General features: G+C 41.6%; 1 protein-coding gene across 3 annotated transcripts in view; it reads left to right on the forward strand.

The window, feature by feature from the left end:
- LOC148021443 (uncharacterized) overlaps nucleotides 1-20,676 on the forward strand; it is a 122,412-nt gene extending 101,736 nt beyond the window's left edge. The window contains exons 7-15 of one of the 3 annotated variants that reach the window (XM_087699314.1): nucleotides 13,811-13,912; nucleotides 16,162-16,278; nucleotides 16,380-16,445; nucleotides 16,596-16,662; nucleotides 16,956-17,009; nucleotides 18,511-18,597; nucleotides 19,572-19,616; nucleotides 19,713-19,745; nucleotides 19,832-20,676. In XM_087699314.1, the coding sequence (XP_087555440.1) occupies nucleotides 13,811-13,912; nucleotides 16,162-16,278; nucleotides 16,380-16,445; nucleotides 16,596-16,662; nucleotides 16,956-17,009; nucleotides 18,511-18,597; nucleotides 19,572-19,616; nucleotides 19,713-19,745; nucleotides 19,832-19,933 (673 nt within the window). In that variant the 3' untranslated portion in view covers nucleotides 19,934-20,676. The other 2 variants (XM_087699316.1, XM_087699315.1) reach the window with 2 other exon arrangements.
- Nucleotides 20,677-24,389: the final 3,713 nt, after the last annotated feature.

Below are 24,389 nucleotides of genomic sequence, written 5' to 3' on the forward strand. Positions count from 1 at the left end.
ACATAATACATCAGCCTCTGTATCTGAAAGCTCTTCTATGACCATGCTAGAGGCCACATTGGCCTTCTCTTTGCCTTTGGCTGTCTCCGATGCATCTGTGTTTTCTTCCTTCTTCTTTTTATCTCCTACATTCTTCTTTTTCTCTTGTTCCTTCTTATAGTACCTGCAATCAAGTTTCTCGTGGCCCTTCCGACCACAATGATAGCAAGTAATGTCACTCTTATCCTTTCCTTTGCTCTTGCTCCTATTTTTCTGCCTTGCATTTGCATTTTTCTTTTCAACCCTGCCTCTTACATTATAAGCTGAGTTGTTGCCTTCTCCACTAGACATACGTCTAATTTTTTCATTAAAGATAGAACCCCTCGCCCCATCATATGAGACATTGGGGTTATTGCTGAGTGAAACCACCAAGGTTTCCCATGAGTCCGGCAGTGTCATGATAAAAAAGATCGCCCTCAACTTATCATCAAAGTCCAAGTTTGTATCTTTGAGTTGATTTAGAATCCCTGTAAATGTACTCAAGTGCTCAACTGTGCAGGCTTTGACTCATCCAGTTGCATATTCACCAACTTGCGCATTAAATGCACCTAATTAATAGGTGTGGTGATCTCATAAGTACTTTTCAGCTTCTCCCATATTGCATAACCAGTGTGTAAACCCTTAATGTCTGTCAAAATGTCATCAGTGACATCCATCTTTATGTAAGCCATAGCCTTTTTATTCACTCTAGCCCTATCTGCATCAGACATTAGTGCGGGTTTATCTTCCTACAAAGCATCCTCACAATCCTTTAGGAACAAAATGCCCGGTATACGGTCTTTCCAAAGGTCAAAGCTATGACCATCAAACCGTTTAATCTCCATCAACTCTTGATGTCTGAACTGGAACAAGTTGCAGCCATTTTATCATGAACACAAGAGTAAATGCACTAATCTTCGGAAGCACAAGCTGAACCAGCAAAATACCTTGCTGTTTTTCCTCAACCAGAAATAAATCTCTGCTGTTTGTACATTAACCAGCCACTACACGGGCAAAAGAGGCAGAAATTTACCAAATTCTTCACAAATCCCCAAAATTTCAAGTCCAAAATTGCATGAATGTCAGTCAATCTGACCCAGCTGAGTAAAGCTTTGTCAATGCGTGAAAAGCCCCAAATTTTTTGGGATCCAATGTTAGGAAATTTTGCCGAGAAGAGCGAAAATCCACAAATTTGGCAAAATCCCCAAATTAATTTGGGTCACCTCTCACAATGTCTGCAATTTCTGACTCGGAATATAGTGTCAAGCCTAGATGGGATCAAATCTGGGAAATGCCCCAAATTCTCTGGCTCGAATCCTCATAGATCTGTGATCTGTGCATTTGGTTTGTAAACTCCCGTCAAAAAGAAGAGAGTAATTGAAAAATTAAAAGAGATTTTTGATTATTTTTTTTGAAGACTGATGGGGTTCGTTGGCCATCACGTTACTGACAGCCCGCTGGCGTCCATTCCATGCACGCATGTCTCATGCCGTTGGCAGTCCTAGTTTCCTTCGTCACGACACTGTGCCCAGAGAAGTCGCCTGACTGTCACACAATCACCGCCCGTTTGCAGTTCAACGCCTGTCTTCCCCCGGCACGCTTCAACCCGCGCTGTCCCTGCTATTGTGCCCGCGTGCGCCTTACAAGTCATTGCAACTCTTGCCAGGTCCTTGCGCCTCATGTCTCCTGCTACCCGCAGAGGTCACTACCTATCACTTGCTTACTGAAGGTCACCTACCTATCGCTCGCTTGTAGAGAGTTGCTTGCTGGTCCATGACACGAATGCTCAGTCGCCTGCTTGTTGGTCGTGTTAGATTGGTAAGACTTTAGGAAGCGTGCACAAAATCTACAGCTCTAATACCAATTGTTGGAAGTGATAGAGACGCAGCTCGAGCAGGAGTGAACGAGTGAGTGTGACGACTTGATAGAGTGTGAGCAAAGTGGAAGTATAAGATGATAAGAGTGTACCAACAATGTGTTGGTACACAAAGAATAAAATGTATTTATACTTAGGGCACGTAAAGGGTACGCTCACATGTACAATATGCGTGTACTATACATGGAGGTTACCGGGCCTTTATATCCCAACACATGCAAGCTCTACATGTCTGGAAAAAAAAAAAAAAACAACAAATTAAAAAAATAGATTCATGCTCCCAAAAATTATAGAACATTATAAATGTGTTTATGGATGTATGGTGGGCTTAAGGCATGAGGTCTAGCCTTAGCTTATCCCTATTTCCATGTTATAGTGCGTGATTTATTGCTTTTTAGATTAAAAAAGACATGAAAATATTCTCTACACCTACCACCACAAGCATAACATTAAACGGTAGGAAGTGGAGTCCTCTGTGAGAGTGCGCTGCGGAAGAGGGAATACGAACATGGAGGGAGAGAGAGAGAAAGCAAAAAATAAGGAAGAGAAATCTGCACTGACTGAATGAATGCTGAATACAAACGGGAAGGCGGAAGGAGACTGATCAGTCCCTGCATGCAGCCCACAGCGTCAGTGAGGGCATCAGATCAGGCTGATGATAATGGCAACACCACCACGGGGGAGGAGTGTAGGAATCTGCAAGAAGACAAGTGATCAAGTGGAGAGGGGGGCTGCCTATAAATAGGCAAAAGGACAAATCCTAACCCTAACCCTAAAATGGGCGCAAACCCTAAAAATGCCCTAAAATGGGCGCCCCACATCAGTGACCAAAAAAGTGGCCGGGCACCCAGTGGCTGCCCACTAAAAGAGGCCAAAAAGAAATACACATCCTAAGATAGCTAGTCAAGAGTGACTAGCCTCCCCCATCATAACATATGACAGACATGTCAGAGCTCCTAATGTCCTCGTCTGACTCAGACTGAGGCTCACAGGCAGGAGATGACAAGGCATGACAAACATGACTGCTAACACCCCCTCTCAGATCTTGGATGTGGCTGAAGGCCGAAGAAGAAATAGATCCTGGGGTGGCAAGAGGAACGCCAATATCGATGAAGTCCGTCGATGTAGACTGCCGCTGAAGGAGCTCTGCACAATCCTGGGAATCCCCCTCTAAAACACTAGGGGCCAGGGAATCCACAGCCGCATCACCGAGATCATCCCCCTCTGAAAGGGATGGGGGTACGAGGGAACCATCGAAGGAGAAGGTGGGGGATGGGAAGGAACCTGTGGAATAGAAGGTGCACAAGCGGAAACGGATGTAGCAATAGACTGCCGCGGAGGACCCTACATCAAAGAAGGGGAATGGAGCCTGTAAAGCCTGCTCTTCTGCCAACTTGTAGATAAGACAGCTCCTGTAAAAGAATCCTCAATAACAACGGCATGCTCGATAAAGATCACTCGTGTGCCAAGCCTCGTAAGGCCATAAACTGAGAGGAGGGGAAGGCTCAACGCCAAAACATGTAGGGCCTGTGAAAAGGAGCTCGAAGGTCGGTCGGGAAACAAAGGCAATGTGCCAACACCACTAGTAGGCACCGATAAAATGTCACCAACAGTGACTGAACCCTCTGATGGACGGAGATCCTGTAACAAATCACCTCAGGGAGTTATATGACTCAAAGCACCAGCGTCCACTAACCAAGGTTGCGCAGAAGACACTATAGCCACAGAAGAAGGATCCTCCTCCAAAGCATGGATATGAAGGAACACTGGCTCATGGGTAACAGCTGGTGTAGAGGTAGAAGAAGGCTCCGATGTAGATCCACCATTCGCTCCCGGACGAAGGTGAGGGTACTTCTTTCAGCATTTCTCCTCGGGATGTGTCCCTTTCCACAGTGTGGGCACTTCGGTCTCTCTGAATCTGAGTCAGAGCTTGAAGAACTGTCCTTCTTAGCCTTTGACTTCTTCTTCTTCTTCTGTCCTCCCGAACCTGCAACAAAGGCTCTAGTGGAGTCGGATCCACTAGCACTGGCCTCTCTGAGTCCCTCATCATGCTCCAAGACAAGCGGGGATAGGTCCTCCCGTAGAAGCTAGGCACGGGTCCTCGAAGTAAGAAGGCTGGTGTAGAAGACATCAAACCGAGGCGATGGCAGTTGAGTCAAAAGAATCATAGCCATGTCTTTAGAAGATATCGTCCGACCGAGGGATGCAATCTCATCCCTCATATCCTGTAATCTGTTGATGTGGTTCTTTATGGAAGGACTATCATCAATAGCGAGCATCCGCAACTTCTTTTCGAGAGATATCTGATGGGCAAACGTCTTCTGTTGATAGAGAGACGCGAGCTTTCTCCACACGTCTGTTGCAGTCTTCAACCTGTGAACATGAACAAGGACAGAATCCTGCAAACTCAGAAAGAGGAAAGATTTGGCTCTAGAATTGAGCCGATCCCATAATGCTGCACGATCCATGGATGTCCCATCTGCGGGATCCACCTTAGGCCGGGGAATAGGAACAGAAACAAGCTCCCAAAGATCGAAGGAGTCCAAGATACACTCCACCTTGCAGGACCATAGAGAAAAGTTGGAGCCATCCAACCGGTCCTCTTTGGGCAGTTGAGGAAGTACGGGCACCTGTACAGGGGGTACCAAAGGCTGCATCTTCGGCCCACTGGAAGGGGCTCGCCGAGATACATGAATAGAAGGGGGACGGGAAAGAGGAATAGACTCTGAACAACGGTCCTCGTGATAGAAATCACGCCTCCATTTAGATGAGTGTCGAGACAAAAGCTTGTCATCTAAGTCATCAAAGCCCGTAAACTGATGAGAAGACATCTTCCAATCTGCAACACGCCAAACACCAAAGAAAAACTTTGCTGATGCCGAATAATGACGAGCAGTATGGTCACCAATCACCATAACGCTGGCGGGGAAGGCCTACAGACACCTGGAGCTGCAAAACGCAAGGTTGTCTGATGAATAGCACCAAGATAGAAGCCGCCAGCACCAAAACATAGCCTGGGAGTAGGTCGCCAGCAAGAGAAGATCCGCCTGGAGATGGAACGACAGCCAGATCAGCAAAACGCAGACTGGAGGAATGTCGCCTAGCTGTAGGAGTGGCCGCCCTGACTAAAAACGCAAGCAAGAAGTGGTGGTTGATGACATGGCAGCCTCTAGAGGGGGCGCTTGCAGCAAACGCAAGGATGGTGACCTCCTGGAAGGGCCGCCTTGGCTGTTGGGGATGAGGCTAGTAGTAAACGCAAAGATTTGGGTGATCTCCCGCGCAAATTGCAGCTCCGTGTACTCTCCTTCGGCTCTGATACCATGTGAGAGTGCGCTACGGAAGAGAGAATACGAACATGGAGGGAGAGAGAGAGAAAGCAGAAAATAAGGAAGAGAAATCTGCACTGACTGAAATGAATGCTGAATGCAAACGGGAAGGCGGAATGAGACTAATCAGTCCCTGCACGCAGCCCACAGCGTCTATGAGGGCACCAGATCAGGCTGATGATAATGGCAGCACCACCACGGGGGAGGAGTAGTGCCGGAATCTGCAAGAAGACAAGTAATCAAGCGGGGAGGGGGGCTGCCTATAAATAGGCAAAAGGATAAACCCTAACCCTAACCCTAAAATGGGCGCAAACCCTAAAAATCCCCTAAAATGGACACCCCACATCAGTAACCAAAAAAGTGGCCGGACAGCCAGTGGGGCTGCCCACTAAAAGAGGCCAGAAAGAAATACACATCCTAAGACAACCAGTCAAGAGTGACTAGCCTCCCCCATCATAACATATGACAGACATGTCAGAGCTCCTAATATCCTCATCTGACTCAAACTGAGGCTCACAGGCAGGAGATGACAAGGCATGACAAACATGACTACTAACATCCTCACGGTAGGAAGAGGAGAAGTCACGAGCAATAAATATAGGCTGAAATCTGATTTTTATAGTACACTTTACATATAGGACGCATTTATTTTAAAAGTTAAAGGGTTTAGTAGCATGAGTATGCTCGGTGATGACCCCTATGCAACAAAGTAAATACGCTAGTAGTATGAAAATCATGGAAAGAATTGGTTACGTACACCCATGTTGCTGATTTGATTAAATAAATTGTTTGTGCACTCGTGGGCATTCACCTTTGCATTGCATCCCATATACATGGCACCAAACGAGTATCAACTCTTGGATTGCATAGCACTTGGTCTCCTAAATGGTGACCTGCATTGAGAGTGTGAGAAGTCCTAAGTTGTAGGGTTAGTACATTCGTCTCTTTGGGGATTGATTCAGTGAGGATTATACTTTATCTCTTGGAACGTTTTTTATAAAGAGAGGACTATGTGTCATATGTGCTTTATGTTTGGACGACGTATCTTGGGGCAAATCCCTGAGATGTAGGAGAGCCATAGTGTGACATTAATGTGACATTAAGGTAAATCTAGGGGAACATGCACGAGAATGACCATCTGGGCTCTTGGGCGCCCGAACGGGGTTAAGGGGAGCCTAGAGAGTAAGAGAGTCCAAGAATAGTAGGACTCAAGAAAAGTGGACGGCTGGCAGAGGAAACGGGGAGAGAGGTGCCAGCACTTATCTAGGTGTGGTTGGGTGGAGAAGACACACTCGTGCTCAGGGAAGTTTCATCATTTTGGTTTCATCGTTTTTCTGTCTCATCTTTCATTGGTATCAGAGCAGTGTGGATTTCTGGAGATGTTCAACGAAAAGGCAGCGATGGACCTGTAAAGCCAGAAGTGCCCGCAATCTAATCAATCGACAGTCGACGGGCAGCGACGGACCGTAAAGCTGTTGGTCAAACGTCGAGTGCCCCGCCATTTATTTAATCGATAGTCGACGGACCGTCAGCTGCTGGTCAAACGCTACGTGACACGTCACGAAAAACTTAATGTGACGTGTAATTTTGGTCACGTAACGTATCGAAAGGATAGCCATTTGTTTTCACGCCTGTTCGTAAATGCGTAAGCTGATCGTGGGCCACCGAATCCTGGCCACACTTGTCTGTGAATGCCCTCCATGAACACACAAAAAAAAAACGCATCCTTCTCCTTGTCACGGGCTGAACTTGAAATTATTTTCTAATACATGTTTGATCAGTCGACTGCATGTTCGGAATTCTTCTTTTCAGCCTCGACTGTATTTATATCACAAGTACAGGTTCAGCAGAAAGCAAATTCAGGAAAAGAATATTGATGGTCTGCGTGATTATTAAATAAGGGAGCTGAATACTGGTCGTTCTGCAAAGAAGCTCCATTTTCTGCGTGACCGACTTTGTTCGGGCGATAAAATTTGTTCCTTACTCTTCGGGTTTCTTTCCAAACCAGCAACCACTGCCTGCCATTAAAATTAGGGAAGTACTTTACTTTGTATGCAAATTTCTTATCTTTGCTTTCCAATTCCGGTGTATTAATGGCAGAAAAAGGGAAAGAGAAAGTAATGGAAGGTTCTAGTTATGGGGACCACCTTATGGTAGATCCCTAGGAACCAGAAATGCAAGAAGAACAGTGGGAAGAATTTTTTGCTACACGAGAGCAATTTGATGATCTTACTGCTCGTGTGCAAGCACAGGGGGTTCAAATGGAATTTTTAACTCAAACACTCACTAAAATAAAATCTCAATTAACTTTATTGTTGGAAAGAGATAAAAATAAGATAGAAATCTCGGATGTCCCATCTTCATCGAAAGATTTAGATGTGACTATGCGAGATCCTAAGGAACCCCAACCTTACCATAAATTGAGGGATAATCCAGTTTTAAAGGATATGAAACCACCTCAATTTTACGGGGAGAAAAAAGATAGGAATAAAGACACAATCTTTAATTTCCTCCAAAAATGGGAAGATTTACATAAACTAAAAAATACCCCACCACATCTCCAAGCATTGGAGGCTAGTTTAACTTTGGGGCCCAAAGTATATAAGTGGTGGTGAACTTTAAAGGAGGCGAATAAAATACCTGAAACTTGGGCTCAATTTGAATCCGTCTTTTTGAAAGAATTTCTTCCTGAAAATGAAATGGAAAGAAATTGGGAAGATTGGGATTATGTCAGACAAAAGGGACGACCGCTGCTGACATATCTGGAGGAATATCGTGAGATAATCCTCAAATTGGAAGGAATAGATGAATTCCAAAAAACAAGAGGATTCATTAGGGGACTAGATAAAGCTTGTAAAAAGGAAGTAAAACGGAGTTTACCTAAGACGTTGGAAGAGGCAATTAAATTTGCATTAATTCATGAAGATAGTATGCGTCCAGGTACACTCACTAGTCTTACTGATACGGAGCCCAAGTCTAAGGAATTGGTAACCTCAAAATTTGTGGGCAAATTTAAAAGAAAAATGCCATTAAGGGTAAAAAACAACCTTTTGAAAAGAAACCATATATGAGGCCAAAGTTAAGTCCTGATGACTTTGATAAGGTCAAAAAAGAAAAGTTGTGTTTCAATTGTCTATCCCCTAACCATGCTGCTTGGAATTGCCCTCAAAAGAAAAAGGGGGAAGACAAAGGAAAGGATAAGGACAAGGGCAAGGGAAAAGAAAAACAAATCCATGTAGTGCAGACCTTAGAATTAAAGGGGCATGAAAAGTACAAATCTTTAGAGGTCTTGCACATGGATATACAACATAAGTGTTGTATGTCAACTTCTATGTGGCAGCCTACCTTTGGGCCACATGATTTACTTAGAGTACATGGATTGATAGCTGGAAAGAGGGTTAGAGTCATGATTGATGACTCTGCCACACATAATTTTATAAATTATGCACTTGTCAAAAAATTGAAACTTTCCCAACAAAAGAGTGGGCATCAATATGTTGTTCGTATGATGCAAGGCAAAGACAATAAAATATGGGATACAATGGTATCCAATTTGGAAATTGAGATTCAAGAATATAAAGACAAACTCGATTTCCAAATAATGAATATGGAAAGAGCTGATATTGCTCTAGGGAGGGAGTGGCTATGGGGATTGGAACCATCCTTAAAACGTAGTTATCACCATAATACACTGGAATTTGAAAGGGATGGTAAGACTTTTGTCATTCAAGGTGAACATAAAGTATCTGATAATCCTTTGCTGTGTTCTACTGAAGTTTAGAAGCTGATAAAGAAGAAAGTTTGTGAGGTATATATGTTATGGTCTCTTCCTGTACAGAACACTTTTACTTTCTGTAATATAAAGCAACAATTTTCTTATGTTTGTGAGTTGAATGTTAATAATGAATTAAGTAGTTTGTTAGATGATTTTAAAGATGTGTTTCCTTCTGATTTACCAAGTGGCCTTCCACCAGATAGGGGTGATATAAATCACCCAATTGATATAAATAAGGATATACATCCTATTTCTAAACCACCGTATAGGTTAAGCGAAACACAACATCAAGAAGTTGAAAGACAAATTAAGGATTACTTGAATAAAGGGTTTATTCAACCCAGTAATTCACCTTGGGCTTCACCAATTTTATTGGTAAAGAAAAAAGACGGTTCTATGCGACTTTGTGTTGACTATAGAGCACTTAATAAAATAACGGTGAAGAATAAATTTCCTATGCCCAGAATGGAAGATCTTTTTGATCAATTACAAGGGGCAAAATTCTTCACAAAGATAGATTTAAGATCAGGTTATCACCAAGTAAGAATTAAGGCACAAGATGTTCCCAAGACAGCATTTCGTACTAGATACGGGCATTATGATTTTTTGGTGATGCCTTTTGGCCTCACTAATGCACCAGCTACCTTTATGAAGCTGATGAATAGTGTTTTACGGCCCTATCTAGGACATTTTGTAGTAGTCTTTTTGGATGATATCTTGATCTTTAGTAAATCAAGAGAAGAACATTTGGAACACTTACAATTAGTATTCCAACTGTTAAGAACACATTCCCTTTATGTAAAGAAAACTAAGTGTGAATTCTTTGCACAAGAGGTCAAATATTTGGGGCATATTATCTCGAAAGAGGGAATCAACATGGTTCCAGAAAAAGTAAGGGCAATTATTGAATGGCCACCTCCAAGGAACCTGGAAGAGCTGCAGATCTTCCTAGGTTTATCTGGATTTTATCGTAGATTTATTCGAGATTATGCCAAACTAGCTGTTCCAATGACAGACCAACTTAAAGGGAAAGGAAAAAGTTTTAATTGGGGAACAGACCAAAATGAAAGTTTTCAAAAACTTAAGGTAGCTATTGCTACAGCTCCAGTATTATTAATAGTGGATCCCAATAAAGCATTTGTGGTTGAAGCTGATGCCAGTGATAAGGCAATAGGCGCGGTCTTATTACAAGAAGGTCGACCAGTTGCTTTTGAAAGCAAGAAATTAGATCGTGCAAAACAGAATTATTCTGTTTATGAGAGGGAGCTGTATGCAATAGTACATGCAATGAAAAAATGGAGGCACTATTTGTATGGTGCCAAACTCTTGATTTTATCGGATCATGAAAGCATTAAGTGGCTTAATGATCAACCGGATTTACACGGGCGTAAAGCCAGATGGGCCGAACTCCTCCAAGAGTTCGACTATGAGATAAAATATAGAAAAGGAAAGTATAATATAGTAGCTGATGCACTCAGCAGAATGCCCATCATTAATGAATTGAGTTTTACTGAGTTCACTTCCAACTTGCTTGAATCTTTAAAAGGGAAATGCCAGGTTGATCCGGCATATTCCAACATATGGGAAGCAATAAAAAATGGGGATCAAAATGAAAGTGCTTCTACTGAGGAAGGAATATCTGAGGATGTTCAACAAGGAAATGGAGCATCAGGGGTTGCTCAAACTGGATTCAAGTGGAAGAATTTTACCATTGATAATGGTTATTTACTCTACGAGGGTAGGGTATGTGTCCCGAAGGATACAGAAATAAGGCGCCAGATACTCTTTGAGTGTCATGATACCCCTAGCGCGGGACATCCAGGAGTTAATAAGACTTATAGTCTTATTAAAAGACAGTTCTATTGGCCTGGAATGAATAAGGACGTCCTTGACTATGTGGTCAAATGTAATAAATGCCAGGTTAATAAAGCTGAAAGATTAAAAATGGGAGGACTTCTCCATCCATTAGAAATTCCTTCGGAAAAATGGGAGAGTATCTCCATGGACTTTATTGTTGCTTTACCTAGAACACAAAGGGGGCACGACTCTGTGTGGGTGATTGTAGATAGGTTAACCAAAATGGCTAGGTTCATTCCAACTTCAAGTGATTTTAAAACACCAGAATTGGCTAGATTGTTCGTAGAGAACATATACCGATTGTATGGCCTTCCGGCAAATATAGTTTCTGATCGGGATAGAAAATTTGATAGCCATTTTTGGCGTGCGGTATTTAGGAAATTGGATATTAAACTTAGCATGAGTACGGCGGATTATCCGCAAAGAGATGGGCAAACTGAAAGGGTTAACCAAATTCTTGAAGATATGCTTAGGGCATATGTAAGTAAAAGGCAAACTAATTGGGAAGAGTATTTACCGATAGCAGAGTTTGCATATAACATTGCCAAGCACTCTTCCACTGGATATAGTCCATTTATGTTAATGTATGGGTTTCAGGCGAGAGCTCCTTTTGCAGTAGGACTGCATAAGGAAAAGGTTCAGGCAGCTAAAGACTTTTTGGAGGATATGAATAGTATGTTAAAATTTGCTCAAGAAAATATTAAAAAAGCTCAAAATCGAGCTAGAGCATATGCAGATCCTCACCGAAGAGACATCTCATTTGAAGAAGGAAAATTGGTCTATCTTAAGGTGCCTGAACAAACTAAAACTATGAAAAAGGGACAATGTCCAAAGCTTTCACCAAGGTATTGTGGTCCTTTCATAATACTTAAAAAGGTGCGAGAATTGGCTTACAAGCTCCAACTACCTACTAGTAGTAAAATACATCCAGTTTTTCATTTTATGAACGGTACAAACGCATGTATAAGTTAGATTAGAGAGTGTATCTTCCAGACACTCCTGCCGTGAGGCCATGGGGTGTTTTGGTTAAGTATAGGGAGGCATGGTTAGAGCCTTAGAGCTAGTGTCAGGCCCATTTTTGGTCCCAATAGCCAGTGCCATCAAACCTCTCGATGTCAAGAAGGGATTTAGTGTCATTGCTGCTAGAAACATTAGTGGCCATTGTTCGGCAAAGTGCCAAGTACCAATGTTGTATTTTATAATAGTAAATATTAGGCTGAATATTCAGCTAATTTCGGCCCAAAATTTCAGGAAACAAGAGCAAGATTTGATCCGAATTCATGTACAATAGTAGAAGGGATGTCAGTTTCATCAACTACTGTACATCAAATGGCTGAAAGGTGAACAACTTGACTCCTCCGCGCATGCACATTGAACTGACTCGCATTGTCCTCGAGAAGCGCACGCACACTTGTTGCAGCTCTAATACCAATTTTTTGGGATGAGTGCGCAATGAAGTGTCAGATAGAAATGGAGCAACAGTAGTGTTGGGAGTGAGAGAGAGAATCCCAAGATGAGTGTACCAGTGAGTGATAGTACACAAAGAATGAAATGTATTTATATGTTAGGGTACAAATAAGGGTGTGTTCACACCCATATATGTTTATACACATGGAGATTAAGGGACTTTGCACCCAACACAAGTCAATCATGGGAAGAGTACGAACCCTATGTGGGATGTCTAGAGTGCAATTGTGTGAAGCAAAGATGCCCCTCTTTCCTATACTTGTGTTAAGCCACATAAACTTTCTTTCAAATTACTATGCTTTTCTAGGTCTTAAAACAGCCCCAAAAACATTTTTGTGTTTCAAACACCCCACAAGACATTTCAATAGGACAACTATAATGTCCTATAAGCCGGGCTCAGCGTGTATACTCATTCTCATCCTGCATCCCTACCTTGTGCACCAGCTCTCCATCATCATCACCTTCCTTCTCCATTTGTGGAGTGGTAAGATTGGGAATGGGGGTGAGGAATGTGAGGCTGATCAGTGCATGGTAGCTAGAGTGAGCATATGCATGCCAGCCTTTGATAATGGGAATGATGTGGTGGTGGCAAGTGCTCCTGAAATCTCCTCCAAAGTCCAAGCCTCCTTGTGATCCCGGTGTGAATAGCTCATAGAACTCTTCTTCAATGCCTGTTTTTGTGTGCAATGAGACATCAGAAGATATAGTGTGAGCTCCCTTCTTGTCAAACCTTTGTGGAGTTGTGCTCATATGGTGCAAGTCCTCTTCAAACTAACTATTCTGTGACAGTCCGACATAGTGGCCCTATGAGGTTACAACTATCACTAGGCAAGGCACCCTACAGATGGGTGATTAATCAACTGGCCCAAAGTGCCCAAACAAGAAACCTTACCCAAGGCACTTGATGCCCGAGACTCTAGCAAACTCAGAAGTAGAGAATCTGGGCATCTTACAAGATTTCAACAGCATCTCATGGCTTCTATCTTTGGCCTTGATTGACCGAATGCCAACTGATTTCCAACAGTGGAAATGCATAGCTGTCATTCTGCAACTTAGATGCATAATGTATGCCTATGACATAATGACCTCAAAAAAATGGTGTCCTATAAAACGCAGTCTGTAGCCAACAAGCCTGATGTGCACAATGCTGAAGGTAGCCCTATACTGCTAATCCTGGTAGTCGTTATAAATATTCAGTTGTGTTGTTTGACTCTTCCATAGTTGTGGCTGCTTTTGTGAATTTTGAAATCTTGTGTACACTACGGAGTTTATTATGCATGAACTTCAATGAGCAATTGAAAATTATCACAAATTACAACACAAATTGGAGACTTATTTATCAAGCTTGCTCCTTTTGCAAGCTTTATGCTCTTTCTTTGTTAGCAAAATTTTTGCATTTAATATCCTTCTCCTGTCATGCATGCAGTCTTTGGTTTTGTCATTTCCTTTAGATCTACATTTTGGATTAAGACTGACCAAGTTTGTTTGCAGGTGGTTTGCAAAAAGATTTTTGCACCCAGATATAATTGCTCCTTACAAGTATATTTTTATTTGGGATGAAGATATTGGTGTTAAAAATTTCCATGCAAGCAGGTTTGTGCCATTCCGGGAACATGATCTATCGATTGCATCAGAGTAAAGGATGAGATTTTCTGCTTATATCTACGGCACTCTTTGGTTTTCATGCACTTAAGATATTCCTGTGCTAGATGTGTTCCTAGTGTATGTCAATCAACTCCTGTATGTTCACCTCAAAGAACCTGAAAGCCTGCCTAGGTGTCAGTCCTTTCGCTGTTCCTGTTTGTGTCACACTTCACTTATGAAGGCTGGCTGGCAATTTTTTCATTTCCAGCCAAGGGCCACAACTGGCTCAGGCTGTCTTCACCTTGAGAGTCTTCCTCCGTCAGTGGGGTAGATTGTGAGCAGGAGCCCAAGATAGCAAGAAGTGAAGTCGAGTATTAGCTCATTCCAGAAAATGGAAAGTAGAATAATGCAATAAGAGTTCATCAGTCTTACAATAAGAGATGATAGGTCATAAGTGTCTACCTGGTTTAATTGTCATAAAGGAGGATTTGCTAGACATAATCTTCAATGTATGCAGAGACATAAAAAATTATTAATAAAAACTACATAATGAGATTATTGCGCAATCCTTAGATATTTATGTGGCCGGCGATCTGCAGGAAGTTGTTTGAGGTGCAGATATAGTTCATGATGCTGGAGATGAGCCTAAGATTAAAGGCTGAGACATGACCTTGATGGGAAGGAGACGAGCCAGCTTGGTATGCATAGACAAGATCTAGAGTCCAGCATTGGTGGAGCACAATTTTCCCATAACAGTTTGGGCGAGGCTTTACATGTTTGCCAAACTGTGACACATTAATCTGTGCACCTGGCAGGGCTCATACGGCTTTTTGCAGTTGAATAACAGCTGCTTCAATGTAGTTAGATTGGTTGCTTGTGACTAGAGAAAGGGTAGGCCTCCACCTGTAGTGTGATTGGCATTTTCATTATTCACTTTTAGCAGATGATTCAATTTATTGATCCAGAGCACTCACTGGAGTGATTATGTTACTATGTAGATATTTGCATTAGCCAGCTCTTGTGTTAGTTTTAAGGCTGCTTCTGTCTTTGCAAGCAGTAAAGATGCACCAGCATGGGTTCAGAGAGCTGTCTGTGTTAAGGTAGGATGCTGCCAATCCACATGGTTGCACATATTTTATATCAACTTTCCAGTATGGGATGGCACAGAGCTCTAAGTCTTTGGGAGATTTCCACTGATTCTTGGAGGTATATGATAGATCCTATCATGGTGATTTGGATTGGATTTCCAATAAATGCCTTAGATAACAGGCTTCATGCTGAGGTGCATACTTTTGAAGCTGTTAGAGGTAAGAGAGCTATGCAAGCAATTACCTGAGTTGCAGTTTCTATGGATCTCTGGAGATTGCTTCTCGAGCATTCTTTTCTTCATTTGAAGAATATGAATAAGCTCTTCACTGCAACTATAGAGTTTTTGAAAAGGGAAAATTCACAATGCAGGAACCTGTATGTTTAATGGAAGTAAACACTGAGGCCATTGAACACGATCTGGCATGGTAATGATTCACTATCCTTGCGGAGAGTATGATGACTATGTAGCATGATTGAACAGTTTAACTTCAGTGCTGGAGCTTGTGAGCCTATTCTCCCCTCTCATCAGCATAGTCTTGCTCACAATACCGTCAGGCTTCTTGGACTGCGGAAGATATAATTACTTCTGTGTTGTATTCATGTCAGACTTCTCTTAAGACACTTCAGTTTACCGTTCTATCAAAAGTTACTTTTTGTACTTTTGTACATTGTAGGTGATAATAGTGGTCACTTCATGTTTTTTGTAGGAATTTCAGTTGCACTGAAACTTTACAAGCTACTTACAAACTTCCAATGCTGCTTGATGTTTCTGCATTTATTTCTTTTAAAGCTCCATAGTATGCAGCAGTTGATTTGAATACTTGACATCTTCATTACAAGCAACAAATTTGGAAGATATCCCATTGTCCCAAACCAGAATACCAACCAATCTGGCTATTGTTTAAAAGGTGCCCTAAATTTCCCTAGATAACCCTTAAATTTACTCAATTCGTTTGAACTTGTTCTTCTCCTTGAGGAAGGTTTCTTTCACAAATTATTTTTTGTCAGTACACTGAAGATTTGAATTATTTAGATACCAAAGCAAGAAGAAAAGTTTTGAACTGAGCACTATCTGCTTGAAGAAAAAGTTTTGAAGTGTCATTGTTTAGAATACTAAAGTGAGAAGAACAAGATTTAAACTAAATGCCATCAGTTTGAAAACCGGACAGGTATCTTGATATTGTTGAAAAGGAGGGCTTGGAGATATCACAGCCAGCATTGGATCCTGCATTATCTGAAGTGCATCATCAAATAACAGTACGGAGACCAAGAGGCAAAGCCCATAGGTAATGTCGTTCAATTGATGCATTTTTTAGTAAGCATGGTCTTTGACCCATCAAGATTGTTTTTCTGTGAGACTAACCTACTTACCTGTTGCCTCCATCAGGAGGATGTTTAAATTTAGAGGGAGTGGACTATGCTTTGAAAACAGCACTCAACCTCCATGTACTGGGTATTGGCCATAGAAACTCTGTTTCTTCTCTCTTGAGTCTAGAGGAATGCTCAAAACTGTAGCTTTGAAGTGGTTTAAATTACTGGGTGAGCTCAATTTCTTTCAGATTTATCATAGGTTCTCTTCACACGAGTTGCACTGAAATTGCAGATGGGTAGAGATGATGGTTCCTGTCTTCTCTCGTGCAGCATGGCGTTGTGCCTGGTATATGATTCAGGTGAAGATCATCAAAACTGACATTTAAGCCTGGGTCCTTTTTACTGTGCTCGTAAGAACTATATCTATGTGAATGGATGTATTTTACCACCGTCTCTAACAGCTGTTTTGGACTTGCTTCGAGGACCATCCCCTTGGTACACTGATGAATTAATGATCAGTTGTCTCACGAAAACAAAAAAAATAAATGGATATCACATCCTTCTTTGTCACTTTGTGACGTACAGATATGAGGCATGATGCCATAATGGGCCTTTTTTGTTTCTAAAAGTTTTTTTTGCCTTTTTGTTGCAGAATGATCTGGTACATGCATGGGGCTTGGACATGAAGCTAGGATATTGTTCTCAGGTGGTCTCTCTTGCTTCACTCATTGTATTGCTTAGTTATTGGCTAAAGGAACTTCATTCATGAGGATAGTGTTGTTCTTTGGGGCAGGGTCTTTTGGTTATGGGGGAGTGGACAATTGTTTTTGATTGGGCAGGTGCGCAAGGGGTTGGTGCACAAGGAATCAGGATGCAGCTTCAGGTTTCCCTTGTTTGGTTGGAGACCCTTGACTTCCTTCTCCTTCAGGACTGTCACCTGTCTCCAGGTCATGCCCACCAGTTGTGGGAAGATTCTAAACACCTGAAGCAACCTCAGTCATGAGGATAGTGTCATTCTTTGAGTTGGGGTCTTTTGGTTTTTCAGGGAAGAAGATTCGTGCCCGGGGGGTTGGGGGGGGCGGGGGTTGGGTTATGAACCTTCAGGTTTGCCCTCTCGGAAGGCCCATTTTTTCCCTTATTGTTTAGGGGTGTCAGCTTTCCCCAGGTCATGCCTACTGTTATGGGAAGATTCTATGCTTGGTACTCATACAGTGGACTGAATACGTTTGAGTTTTTAGATCTTGCATATCAGCTTCTCCTAGACAGGCCATAGGACCGCCAAAAAGAGAGCACACTTTGCCGCTTTCCTCCAAATATTGTATTGTATCATGTGAGCACCCTCAACAAGAAACAATAAGCAAGTCAAACACCTACATAGTTGTGGTCTAATTACCCAAGTAGCTCTTTTTTTGTCATTTAATTCTTCTTCTTCAGAACAAAGATGCATGTTCAAGACATCTTTTGATTATCAAACTCCACACAAACATTGTTGTGAAGAATTGACATCCTTTTCTCAGAACTGACAAAATTTGGATTTACTATACTAGGCTGAAAGATCTACAGCTCTTTGATCAGGGTATTATCACAAAATGCACACAAGAAAACTTCCTGTACTCCTTTTGGACTAATCAATGCACCAATCACAATTCACATCCGAATTGATGATGGAGTGCATCTTTAGAGATGACTGATAGTATGTCAGCACCTTCCTTGATTTGCATAAGGTGCAACCTTTACTTTTCTTGTTCTCATATTATCAGCACTTCATCATTGAGGAGGTATGGGACACATTCTTTCTGTGGTGTTACAAATTTTGAAAGCATGCCAAAGAACTTAGCTGAGGGTTTGGTTGACCTTATCTGAAGGACAACAAGACTCATTAATTGCTGGGGACAGCCTAGCAAGATCAACCATTGTTTTCAGGCATTAGTCTCATGTTTCACACATTATTCAGGAAGGATTTATGTGGGAGAATACACGAGTGACTTTGTTAGCTTAAATTACATGCCATATGAAGGACACATCACATGGATTTGAAAATTTATAAAACCGTATGGACTTGAGAAATTATACTTCACTAGACTGCACAACATCTTTTACTTCAACTTACCAAGAAATGCAACAAAAAAATCAACAAGAAAATATGTGAGAATTAACAAAAGGTGTTTGCAGAGATAAATGTGCTAATTTCATTGTGAACCTGCTAGGGAGATCGCAGCAAGAAGGTTGGAGTTGTAGATGAGGAATATGTTGTGCATTTTGGTATACCATCTTTGGGTGGACTCCCTAACAAGGTGACATATTCTTTCCAGCTCTTCTCAAAGATTATAATTTTGTTCAGCTCAAGTGGATCTAGGCTACTCTGAACTGGCTATAGTTTTGCCTTATTATCAGTGTTGTGTTGGTTTCAATAGGGTGGGCATTGAACATTTGCATGCTTTTGTTCTGTGCAATAGTGTGCCAGTTCTCTAAATATTGTCTAAAACTAAAATTGTATAAAATGATGTATATGACAATCCGATTTCTTGGTGATGAATTATTAACAACAAAACAGTATGCTAGAGCCAATACAGTTGCCAGGCCAAAGGAGTTGCTGCTTGAGTGCAAGCCAAGTTAGGATCTAGCCTCTAGCAACTGAGAAGTTCATGTCAGAGGAGTTGCAGCTCCCAGCCAAGCTAGGATCTAGCCTCGAGCGACTGAGAAGTTCATGTTCTAAGGCAGGTGAAATATTCCCTTTCCATTCGTTGTTACTGATGAATCAGCAACCTCCAAACTAGAGACAATACTTTGTTGCCTCCAGCAGGAGGGAACTTCTCCTCCTGGTGTTGGTGTCAGAGATACATCTCTAAAGGCTGAAGAAAAGCTCCTGCAGGACCGAATAGGACTCTGCAACTGCCTTCACTGCAAGAATGCTTAAAATTTTTTGAAACATGTTCTCAAGAAACTGATACTACTTGTGTATGTGTGTTTGGGATATCCCCAGATGTGAAAGTACTTCAGAAGTTTGGTGTTAACCACCACTATAAATATCTTAAATAATTTGAGTATATTCTCAACCTCCATTCTGTATTCGAGAAATGGAACATAGCCGATCTCTGCACCAATGAGCTTAATCAAGAGTTCTTCTGTCTTTATGAAACATACAAGCAAGCTATTAAGTCAAAACTTAGAATGTTGGTGATTTTTGCATTGTATGTTTTCTATTTCTTGTTTTCCTTATGTGGATGCGCCGGTTCTTAACATGAATTATGAAATGGAACTTTATCAGACCAGCAAGGGAGCCAAAATTGAACCCTCAGCAAAGCAATCAAAGGTAGAAGTTAATACCTGTTCTTTATTGTTAAAGTCTAACTTGTGGGACATTTAATAAGGGGCTGATAGAATTATGTCTTTTTACGAGCTCAATCAGGTGCCAATTTTCAACTATCAGGAGCGAGGAGCTGTAAGAATTTGATTATGGAATAACATCTACGTGTTTTGGTCAATTCAAATTTGAGTAGTTCAAATTTTTGCATATATTGTTTGCAGGTTCGCCGTCGCTCATATGTGGAACATGAGATCTTCCAGAAAAGATGGAAAGCAGCTGCTAATGAAGATCAATGCTGGGTTGATCCTTACAGAAAACTTTGAAAATTTTTGGCATTCGAGACCAAGTACAGGGAGAAGTTCTCATCCGGATCATTGCAGATGACTCGTTGCATCAGTCCTCATGGATACTGGTAGCCAAAGGAGAAAATGCAGAGAAGCCAACTCATGATTAACTTGTGCTCGGTAGGCCCCCAAAAGATCACCCGCCTGACATGACATCTTCTTCATGATGTTTGTTAGACAGCACGATTGCCAAAGAAGCCATCTCAAAGAGGTCTATTACTTGGTTCATACATGAAATCAGTCTATCAGAGAGTTGAACTAATCTGCTTAACTGGTCTTACTGGTACCCTGTGAGAATGAGTATAATCAATTCCTTCTTACCACCCATCGCACCTTGCCAAGGAATTTGGTTACCTGCACTGTTTATATTATCCCAGTTGCAGAGATGTCAATATGTATTGGAATGCTCTCCTTGGCGCAGACCTGTAAATGTACTTAGGCATGTTCATAAGACACCATGGCCAGATATACGAAGTTTCTATGTTGCTTCACAGGAAACACTAAATGCCTTAAGGCATGGTGTTGTCCTCAGCAAGATTAGCAGACACAGGTGAAACATATGTACCCGAGTCAATACCAGTATCTTGGCCTCAGCCTTGTAGTTCTACTGCATAACCTTGAGAAATCACACGCTGTAACTAGAGGTGGTATTAGAGTATGTATCAACAACTGACTCAAGCCATGCTTACCTTACTACGAAATATATGCGAGTACGTTTGTGACATCTTTTGATCGCTGTAACTTGGATGTCTTGCTGAATAGGCAGGCCTTATGATAAGCATCTGTTCGTTCTGGAAGTGATGGCCATGGTTTGCATTTTCTCCATGTTTCATTCGTTCTTTCACTTTATTGAAACTTCTGGTTCATATGGCTGTGCAAGCTCAGTCCGCTGATCTTCAACTAGAGAGAGAGAGAGAGAGAGAGAGAGAGAGAGAGAGAGGGACTGACTGGCTCAACTGTATTTTCTTCGTTTCATGTGACCACAGATGTTGGAAGTGTTAGTACACCCTTGATATTCGTGCGTAGAAGGCACAACGTTGGAGAAAATTTCAGATGAACTTGCGTTAAGAAATACCGAGTGTGTAAAGTGATTATATGCATACAGACATATATATGCAGGGGGGAGAGAGAGGGAGGGAGGGAGAAGAAGAGCAGTTTTCACGTGGTAAGAACAATTCAAAGAGGGGGGGGGGGCAGCTTTTTAGGATTGAAGATGTCTCACATGCATGAAACACCAGCATCATAGGTTAGCAGATCAAAATGCAGTCCATCTCAAAGGACTGACATAGACAAGTGACTTTAATGTAGCTAATATCTACATTACTATCAAAATAATCAAGCCCCAATGAAAGAGACCCTCTTCTTAGGTCTTTGAAACTCCCAAATTAGAGCCTTGCGTACAATATATTGCTCAAGTTGCCTTCATTCTCACACTCTCTTTTGGCTTCTCCTTGAGCTCATTTGTAACCGACTTGGTAGCTTTGAGTTTGTCATCTTCTTTCGAGAACTTTATGTTACTATTGAGTCCATTGAAAGTAGGGATGGCTTGATGCTCCCTTGTATAGGTTTTTCATGGCTCTAAGACACTAAAAAAGCTACACTTCTCAAAGAAATCATTGATGTTGGTGTCGAGAGGATGAATTTTGATAGATTCATTTTGATGCTTAGTGTTTGCAAGCTTTCCTTTAATATCTTTATGCCATCCTATAAGATCTCCAACACAAAATTGCAACAAGGTTTGTTTTGGAAGCCAATATTCTTAGCAAACTATACCATGGAATCTAGTGTAGACGCAAAGGGTGCATATTTCTTCACTCACCATCTTGATGGAATTCTTAACAGCTTCCTTCATAGCTACTACAAACACATTCACTCTCATTGTATTGTCAATGACATTTTTTTCACAACTACCATGCTATGGCTTGCTTGCTCCATCTTTTAGTTGAGCTAGGCATTTTTTGATTGAATCTAGTGGAGTTTATATTGAATGTCATCCCGTGGAGATTGCCAAGTCATGTGATTCTTAGGGTAGCAATGGCCACTACAAAGGTTTTCTTGGAATTAGGGGTAAAGAAGACATAATCCATATTTCCCTTATATTGTTGATGATGTCGGGTGGTAAACAAAATATTAGATGTGGCCCCTACCCTATACATTCCACATCTAGTCCCTCACTAATTCCTACATCACTACTTTACAATAGGAAAACCCTAACTCTATTGCTTGCATAGTGTTGTAAAATGGAGGAGATAATGCCTATATTCTTGGAGGCTAGTTACATAATACCTTGGTATGAAGTGACTCCCCTTGTCCCTCACCAAGGGGGAGAGAGAGAGAGAGAGAGAGAGAGAGAGTGTGTGTGTGTGTGTGTGTGCGTGTGCGCACGCGAACTATATTAATATTTACAAAGGCCAAATCGGCCTATGAGACCAAAATGTTATATTTTAAAACTCAGAATTTTTCCAAACAATAAATAACACATCGTTGATAAGTACAAAATGATGTTTGAACCATATACAATGTGGAACTATTTAGGAGGCACTCTCACCCAAGACATCTCTCATGGATCTATTTAGCATAGAGAAACTCAAGTATCAAGGTATGGTACCCCCATGATGGTGTAGTATCCTCCATATCTAGAGATGATGCCTCTTATGGGGGATGGACTTTGGCTCGAGCTAATAGAGCTAGCAAATGTTGTCCTTTGGGGAGAGGGAGTTTGCATCATATTTACTTGTCTTGAATGACCAATAGCTAGTGTGAGGATGTACGGAGTTGTCCAATGGTGCATCGTACACCATGAGACAAGTGTGCATCCATGTATCTTGGGCAGGTAACAAAACCATCGAGGGATATATGTAGAAGATGCTTTCGATAGAAAGCCATCTTCATCCCTAGATCCTCAATACGTGTCACCTATATCCTAGCTCTGTCTATCTAAATGATGTCCATCCTGATGATGCAATTCAACTCCTCTCAGTTGAGCTCCAAGTGAGGGCAATTCAAGCTATATAGTAGTGGTGGGAGGTGATCAATGTGTAATCCATGTAGCTATAACCATGCCTCTGTCCAAGCATACTAGCACTCAGTATCCCCTTGTATCCTTTGTCTCGAGAAGTCCCAAAGCCGATGTAGGAATGTCACTATTTGGAAAAGAGCCTCTGCCACTACAAGTGGTGCTCTCATCTCCACTCTCATAATCCCATGTAGTATAGAGGATTACTCCAAATCATCCGTGAAATCATTAATATTAGGAGTCTCTCAATCTACTTCCATCCCTCATATATCTCCTCTCCCCTGGGAAATGGTTGATACTACATGGCCATCCTCATGTGGTAGAGGTTCAATCCCCATATGGGGACCCCATATCTCCTCTCCCTTGGGTAATGGTTGATCATGTGTGGCCCTCCTCGTGTGGTAGAGGTTCAACCCCCATATGGGGACCCATATAGAAGTGCTAATGTGACCAAAGTGTTGAAGAGCTAGAACTTCGTCCAAGACTCCCAAAATTGTATGTGTGCACACTGGCTCTCCATCGACCCTATAGTTGCACAACCTTGTGTTAGTGTATCCTTTGATGTCCTCTTGAAAGTGAATCTTGGCCTTGAAAATGTAATCCCCAAATGAACATACCTATGGACCACCTCCAATGTCTCCTCTCTATATGCAAAAGACTTAATCCACTCGAAGTGTTAAACACCATAAACTTGGTTTTTCCAAGTTTCACTATGAGATCTCTATTTTAACAAAAGGCCTTTAGTGCATCTAGATGGCACTAAGCCCTCTAGTGTGTTGGAGATGAGAACTACGTCACTGCATACAGTAATATGGGTATCAATGCTCCCCCCTTCCCCCTAGGCTAGCTCCCTCCAAGTCTATCAATATAATTTGATATCTCATCAATATAAAGGCTAAATAGAGTAGGTGAGAGTGGGTATCCCTATTTCACGTCAATAGTACTAGTGATCTTCTTCGACAACCCTCTTGATACTCACATCCAATACAATGGTAGTACCCCCATCTCACTATCAAGAGAGAGTTGTATTAGTGTCTTCTTAAATGCCTCAAAGGGGTATAGAATAAAGAAACACACATCAAAAAATTTTGTTACGATCCACTTTTGGATGCCATTGGTACAAAAGGAAACCACAATGCCATTAACACAAAAAGAACTAACTACTAAAGCTATCAAAGCTACTAAATACGTAATGACCCAAAAGTAACTTAGTGCTTAAGCTTTCTAAACTCCTTTATCACAATTGCCAATTTTTCCTCCTTTTGAAATGCCTTCATCTTAGTAATTTCACCTCTTTGCGAGTTCCATTGGTATAAGCTCATCTCTGATTCATAATTTGATTTCCTTGAAACATTTCCATTGCTTGAATACGTCGTGTTTATCTTTTGTGCTTTCAAACTCCAAAATTTCTTCATTCTT

This window comes from Lygodium microphyllum, chromosome 18, assembly GCF_053477565.2.
Source record: "Lygodium microphyllum isolate KBCC chromosome 18, Lygodium_microphyllum_v1.1.10, whole genome shotgun sequence".
NCBI classification, from domain to species: domain Eukaryota; kingdom Viridiplantae; phylum Streptophyta; class Polypodiopsida; order Schizaeales; family Lygodiaceae; genus Lygodium; species Lygodium microphyllum.